This window comes from Agelaius tricolor, unplaced genomic scaffold (assembly GCF_023055355.1).
Source record: "Agelaius tricolor isolate 1412-34295 unplaced genomic scaffold, bAgeTri1.0.p SCAF_9, whole genome shotgun sequence".
Lineage (NCBI taxonomy): Eukaryota > Metazoa > Chordata > Aves > Passeriformes > Icteridae > Agelaius > Agelaius tricolor.
In genome coordinates, this window is record NW_027269269.1 from 24,301,509 (window position 1) to 24,308,946 (window position 7,438).

General features: G+C 50.4%; 1 protein-coding gene across 1 annotated transcript; it reads left to right on the forward strand.

Moving 5' to 3' along the window:
* Positions 1-1,595: 1,595 nt before the first annotated feature.
* NHLH2 (nescient helix-loop-helix 2) lies at positions 1,596-6,733 on the forward strand. The gene is made up of 3 exons (XM_071433291.1): positions 1,596-2,891; positions 3,083-3,160; positions 5,096-6,733. Exon 3 carries the CDS (start codon positions 5,116-5,118, stop codon positions 5,548-5,550), a length of 435 nt encoding a protein of 144 aa, XP_071289392.1. The 5' UTR covers positions 1,596-2,891; positions 3,083-3,160; positions 5,096-5,115; the 3' UTR covers positions 5,551-6,733.
* Positions 6,734-7,438: the final 705 nt, after the last annotated feature.

The window sequence follows — 7,438 nt, forward strand, 5'->3', positions numbered from 1 at the left end:
TGGGATCCTCTAGATTTAACACATCTGGTAGTGGACCAGTGGGGTAATAGAATCCCAGGGGCAGTAACCAGTGCTTTACGAGGTGTCAAAAATGTCCATCATAACTGAACAGCCTTGTGAAGCAACTGTGTGGTCTTTTCCTGAAAATTAAAACTAAAAAGCAAGCCATATGATGACAGCATCTGTAGCAGAGAGCAGGGTGGCTTGCATGAATTAGCAGCTTCCTGGCTGTTATCTGTGGCAGCCTTAGCCAGCTACTTATTCCATCACCTGCAGCTTCTGTGGGCTGAGGCCTCAGACTTACACCTTGGGGAGCACTGCAAGCCAAAGCCCCCAGCACTGAGCCACAGTCAAAAAAAAGCTGGAGGTCTCCTCCACAGCTTTCTCATTTAAGTCTGGGATCGTGGTCATTTGATGGAATAGGATCTTGGGTCTTGGAATGTGGTGCACAGTGACCTTGAATGGCTCAGATCCTCATCTCCAAAGAGCACCTGTGAAGGTTACCAGTAAGGTGGGCTGACTGGGGATGTGCCACAGTCCCAGTGACTTGTATCTGAATCTTCCTGGCATGTCCCATTGCAGGCAAGAATAGATTAGCCAAGAATTTTCAGAAGCACTGCTGAGATAATGTTGGATATCCATGGAACCTGTGCCAGTATGTGGGGTCAGAGCAAGTGATGGCCTCCTGCTGCCTTGGAGACTTGTTATGGGTAGGGGAACAGAGATAAATCCCCAAATTTCCCTGGGAGAAGTGCTATTAGGATCCACTTTCAGGCATTTCTTTCCCTAGTGGGCCAGGTGTCAGGCAGGGGGGTTATATTCTGTGCAACATTATCCACCATTAAAAAAAAAATAAACAAAACCCAAAATTACTCAGGTATTACTCAATTCATTGTTAAGGTCCTGTAAGTCATATCAAGTGCAGAATCTCTCCCCTTTCAGAGATCTTCCAGCCTGTTGCATATGGATGACCCTCAGGGATCCCTGCAAGTGTCTTCCTGCCACCTCTCCCCCATGCTTCCTGATGATGGGACCCAGAACCACCCACTGAGCTGCTGGTGAGCAGCAGAATCAGTTCTGCTCTGTCTTACCCACCCTTCCTGCTGTCCCTTTCTGGGGGCTCCAAAGGGAGCCCACCAGTACAGGCTCCTGGCACAGAAAAGTCCCCATGGGAGAAGATGATTACACCCAGAAAAGTGGCTGTGGCACCCATTTGAAGGGATCTGCAGGGAGGGTAATGGGGATCAGAGCAGAGAAGGCACTGCCATCTGGCAGGGGCTGGAGCAGGGTGACAGCAAGAGGAGTCACTTTGGTCACAGGCATCCCCTGACTCAGGCACGAAGGGGCCTGGCTCCATCCAGTCTCTTGAGAGCAGAAAAGCCACAGACTCATGGCTGACTCCCTCGCCTCATTGTCTGTGCACTGGAGCAGGGAGGGCAGGAGGCAGAGGGAGTGAGGGAGCCCTTCTGTCCCCCTGGCTCTGACAGGTCCGTGCCTGCCACGCACTGGGATTGGGGGTGGGTGGGAGACAGGGCAGGGGGACCGCCAAAATAAACGAACTAAGAAACCAGTCTGATGATTCTCCACAAGCTTGGTATACATGATGCAAATTGATGTTTAAAGCTTATTTATTAGCTTACATGCGAAATGCCAGCGGTGTTTTTCTAGATCAGTGGGTATCCAATATTTGGGCGGGGGGAGACGACGGCAGTGGGAGCGAGCATGGCTAGAGACTGTATATCCAGAGGCTAGGGTTTATATCATGGGCTGCTCTCGACTGTTATAATTTGTGGCACAGATTCAGCGAGAATCTGATCTGCTGAAAATATTTGGGCTGTGAAAACTCCCACACTGTGACAGATGTCAAGTCCAATTAAGTGACTCGTGTCCAGGTTTCTGTCCAATAGGCTTTCCCATTAAATACCAATTTAAGAGGGAAAAAATGCCGCCCCCTTTTCTCCGAGCCTTTATCTCTTCCGACCATCTCTAGGCGAAACCCTTTGGTACCAGAAGTGGAGCCACACGCATCTCTGCTCCGTCTGTCTGTCTCGCCCCTGCCACCTTCCGCACCCCTCCTTGGCTTCTTTGCCGCTCCGGGAGGGGTGGGAGGAGGAACTGCACTTTCTTTTTATGCATGTGAGCGTACCTTGTCCTGCACCGCCGTTATCTCTCACAGCCGCTCCGAACCCGCGCCGAGATTTTCGTTTATTTCGTTTTATTTTTCTTTTTCAGCGTTCGCATATTTTCCTTTATTTTTCACTCGAAAGATGCAGGAGGAGTTAGGAAGCTCAGGGACGGATGGGGGTTTCGTTTATCCTTTTTTTTCTCCCCTCGCCAGTTCTTGAAGGACCAGAAGAAGAACTAAACCAAACATTCATTTTCCGACGGCGTCTGCCCCTCTCCGCCGGACCGGTGAATTAACAGAACCTCACGTTACAACCCCCACCCCCCCCCCCAAAAAAAAAAAAAAAAAAGAATAGAGAAGAAAGGAGGGAGCGACGCATTGTTACCCCGACCCGCGGCGTGCCTGTGCGCCGGGCCGCGGCGGAACAAAGCCGGCAGCGCCGCGCCGGGCTCCGCGCCCCGGGCTCCGGGCTCCGCGCCCCGGGCCCCGCCACCGGCCCGGCCCGGGAGCGGCGGGGCTGCCGCAGGGAAGGAGAGGCTCAGGGGGCGGGAGAGAGAGAATAATCCCGGACGGTGCCGGTGCTGTCGCCGCATCCCTTTTGTTATTTATCGCGGTCGGGGAAGAGGAGGAAGAAAAGCGGGGGAGAGGGCACTTTCCTCCTCTAAAACCGACCGGCCGAAGCCGCCGGTGCGCTGAAGCCGCTGCCCCGGACAAACGGGCGGAGGAGGACTTTGATGGGGAAACGCTTTTTCTCCCCTGATGCATCGTAAGTAACTTAAGTTGATATTTATACTCCGCAAACAAACACGACAGTATAACATCTCCCGTCTCTGGAGCGCTGGAGGCCGCGGCGAGGGATGAGATCTGCCTTTCCCCATTCGAGCAGGACACTTTTTCGCTCGTAATTAATTTTATTTGATTTTGATTTTTTAATTTTTCCATGCTCCGCTCCCGAAGGGTCATTTGAACTGTAAAGAAATCGCCGAGGGGGCGAGGGGACCTGGAGAGAGAGGCTATCCAAACAACTCCGCCGAGGTAAGCAGCCTTAACAATATCTTTCCCTTTTGCAGGTAGCAGGGAGCATGGGTTTACTGTAATAATAATAATAATAATAACAAAATAATTTTTTAAAAATAGAGAGGGGGGAGGGGGTAAAGACCCTCTTTGCAGATCAGCTCGCCAAGCCTCACCGTACAGATAAATCCAAATCAAAGCGAAAAATTCAACACACACCATTAGAGAAACCTCTAAGCAACTTTCTTCAGGAATCACCGCTTTAATTGCCCGTATTCGTACAATCGCCCTGCAAATCCTGCCTCTCTAACCTGCTTTCTGCATAAGCCCCCTCGCTTGGGTGCCAGTTGAAAGGTGATTTTAAACCTTTCCTCTGTATCTTTTTGCCTCACGAGATCACTGATACCTGACTTGCGCGCTAATGGGTTTTTTCCCTACCCCTGCCTTGTGGGCCTGATTAACGCTCCTTATTAAAAATCGAAGAGGAAGCGTTTCCGACGGGCCTGGCAAGAGACGGCCCTTTCCCAGAGAAGGAAGAGCTCTTCTCTCCCACTCCCCAGTCCTGGCTGCCTGCGCACCCCGGGGAGCGCTGAGCCTCGGCCCCCAGCGGAGCCCCTCTGCCCCGCCACGCGTGCCCCGCGTCTCGCCCCGTTGGGGGCAGCTTGGCTCTATCCCTGCCTGGGGAGAACTCCTCCTGCCCATGTGGTTGTTGTTGTTATTATTATTACCACAATAATAATACAGTTCATTTTTCCGAACCGGGTCTGAGGCCTGACAGGGACTTTCCCTGGAAACTTTATGTGGAAATAGTTTGCAATCTTAATTCGGGGGAAGGGAGGATGCGATGTTCCCTCCTCCATCAGGCTCGCTCCCCACCTCGCTCAACACCCCAGCTGCACACACGCACGCACGCACACACACACACACACATTTGTGTCCAAGGTTATTCACTAGTTGCCTGATGTATTGTTTTATTACATGCCGGCATGTCCACGGACGCGCTCGGATTTGTATTGCTGTCTACATGACAGATGGTGCTCTGTGAGGCCGCAAGAAGATACGATTCAATTTTCTTTTGAAAGGCACGTCCGCATTTATTTATTTATTTATTTAGCCTCCCCCTCTTTTCGCGCAGGGAGGGGAGAGGAGGGAAAATTTAAAGGGATGGAAAAGTTCGGCCTCTGCTTTGAGGTTTTGTTTCTTTTTGAATTCGACGCTTAGGAAACGGAAACTCTCCAAACATTCCCATTTGATCGCTAGCAAATCGCTATCTGCACGATTAGCATCAGGAAAGGAAAGAAAGAAAAAGAAAAAAAGAAGGAGCACAGAAAAAAGAGCAGAGAGAAGAGCCTAGCAGATACATCGGATCCCGTAGGGATTGGGGAAATAAATCTCCCCACTGGCCTTGTTATATTTGTGGAGCCTTGAGCTGTGTATTTAAAAGTATCGTGTCTGTAGCCTGGATCCCATAGAGTGTTTCCGAAAGAGAAACAGTTAAGCAGAAACTGGCAGGCTAGAAAGGACAATATTAAAATTGGGGGCCTGGACGGAGAGGGGGGCGGGGAATCAACATATTATTGGAACACTGGATATTAGCTTGCTTGGAAAAAAAAAATCTTCTATTGCTCTCTGGGCCTGTTTCAAGACCCAAGGAAGCGCAGGGAATAACGGCAGGAAGTATATTCCGCTGAAGCTGCCGTCAAACGCTAGAGAAGGGATGGATAAATGAGGGTATCGTTTATCCCCGATATTGCTCTCATTAGTACTCTCTGAAGGAGCCGCAACTCGTCCACCCGGCTCTCCCCCCGCCCCGGTCGGGCGGTACCGGCGCCGGGGGCAGGGCGCGGGGACCGGCATGTCCCTCGTGTCCGTGCCCGTGTCCCTGCTCCCCGCCTTGCCCCTGTATCCCGGGGCCGGGGCCCTGACCCGCTCTCTTTGCTTCTCTGTCTCGGGAAGGCTCCTCCGCCCCCTCCAAGATGATGCTTAGCCCGGACCAAGCTGCCGACTCCGACCACCCCTCCTCGGCGCCCTCCGACCCGGAGTCCCTGGGCGGCGCGGACGCCCAGGCGCTCAGCTGCTGCGTCTCCGACCCGGAGCCCGCCGAGGGCGGCGGCGGCGAGGGCCGGGGCGGCGGCGGCGGCGGCGGGGAGGGCCGCGGCGGGGTCCGGCCCGGGCTGCACCCGCCGCCGCTGAGCCGGGAAGAGAAGCGCCGGCGGCGCCGCGCCACGGCCAAGTACCGCTCGGCGCACGCCACGCGTGAGCGGATCCGCGTGGAGGCCTTCAACCTGGCCTTCGCCGAGCTGCGCAAGCTGCTGCCCACCCTGCCCCCCGACAAGAAGCTCTCCAAGATCGAGATCCTGCGCCTCGCCATCTGCTACATCTCCTATCTCAACCACGTGCTGGACGTGTAGCGCCCGACGGACGCCCGGAGCCCCGGGACCCCCAGTCCCGTCGCCCCGGGTCCGGCCGCGGCGGGCAGCGCCTTCCCCGGGGCGGGCGGCGGGGCGGGGGGTCCCCGCTGCTTGTGCTCCCCGCCCCGGAGGGCTCCCGCCCGGTCGAGAGCCAGCTTTTCGAAGAGAAATGTAAAACCGGATTGTCTCTTCAGGCTGTCAAGTGCCCCTTTATATATATCCAAAAACATCTACTTGTGACCTTAAACGTGTGACCCATGGGTGCAGTTAAAAATAACTATTTTTTATTTATGGTAGAAGGAGTTGACAATTTATTTTTTTCAAGATTTATTTATTTTTCAGAGTGGTGGCAATTTTACTTTGGATACTTCGTGCCAATTGGTTTCTATAGTCGGGTGTTTACACTTTCTCCTGTGGAATATTATGTTTGACTTTATGAGTGTTTGTTGGGATCAATACAGTGTTCAATTTATTTTCTTTTTAATTTATTTTTTCCCTCCAATTATATTGCACTTGTGTACCACAAACCTCCCCTCCCTCCCTGTTTATAAGTATATTTTATATATATCAAGGCATTTGTTCTTGACCTTTTTTCTTTCGTTCCTTGTGTGGGATCAACAACCACTAGCACTTAACTAGGAGAGGGGTTTTTTTTTAAACTTGTTGTTATTCTGATCTATAGTTGCGTCTGAAAAGTACTTTGCAAATCGTTTATAAGGGAAGTAGTTTCTTTGTGGGTGTATATGTGTGTGTGTGTACACATGCATGTGTGTGGGAGTGAGCGTGGGTGTGTATGTGTGTGGTATATTTTTAGGAAAGGACATTTTTTCCTAAAAAAAAAAGAAAAAAAAAAAGAAAGAAAAGTAAATCCAGGACTGCTTTCCTTTGTGACAACCAAAAAAATTCTATAACCTGAAAATATTTCATGTTCTTTGCTGTGAATCTCTTAAAACAAGAAGCGCATTTTAGGGACAAAAAAGAAAAAAAAAACACATCTGCTATCCAAAGATTTTAGTCTTTTTCAGGGTTTTTTTGTGTGTCTATGTTGCTTTATATAATGCAATATTTTGTAGTGAAAATAGATAAATCTGGTTTCTATCTGATGCGTTTTTCATATCTCTCATGAATGGTGAGCTGTTTTGCATATAAATAAAAGTATCAAATAAAAGCTGTTTTTTCCTAATTATTTTTCCCTGTTGGTCCTTCTGTAAGACAGGCATGAGATGTCCTTATGAATAAGGATTGCAAAGGCTTCTCAAGTCGTGTGTGGGAAGCTTCAACAGGTTACCTGCCTCTTCCTAGGGAGACTCGGACTGCAGTCCCTCCAGCACAGCTTCCCTGCTCCAGCCGCTCTCAGCTGGCTGCCCTGCCCAAATGCAAAGGAGACACAGAACCCTTGCTGTCACTTTCTCCCAGTCTCATCATGACTGGCATCTGGTCACATGTTCCAAAGTTCAAGCTGTACAATCCAATCCGATGCTTGCAAGCACCTGTTTTGTTACCTCACACTTTGAAATGTCTGGCTTTGCCACCCAAATGTACGTGTTGTGTCCTGCCTGAGTGCACTGGGTTTTCTTTCTCTTGTTTAAATTCAGCTTTGATCCCTCTCTGGCCAGGTCTTATTCTACTGAAACCAAGGAAAAATCTTGTGCCCTTTCCCTGCTTTAGAAAACCTCAACCATAATCTTTCATACAATGCTTCAATTGACAAATCTTGTCATTTGAAACATGGAAGAGATACAGACTCAATGGCAGACAGGTTATTACCTGAGTAATGTGAGACTGTCTCATTTACTAAACCCTTTCCTCGTTTCCCACGAGGGGTTAATTTTACCTATAATTTGAATACTGCCATTGACTCTGGTGGCTGCATCATCCATTCTTACTT

Bases quoted from the DNA above. Each gene is read 5' to 3' on its own strand.
- NHLH2 (XM_071433291.1), top strand. From the start codon at position 5,116: ATGATGCTTAGCCCGGACCAAGCTGCCGACTCCGACCACCCCTCCTCG.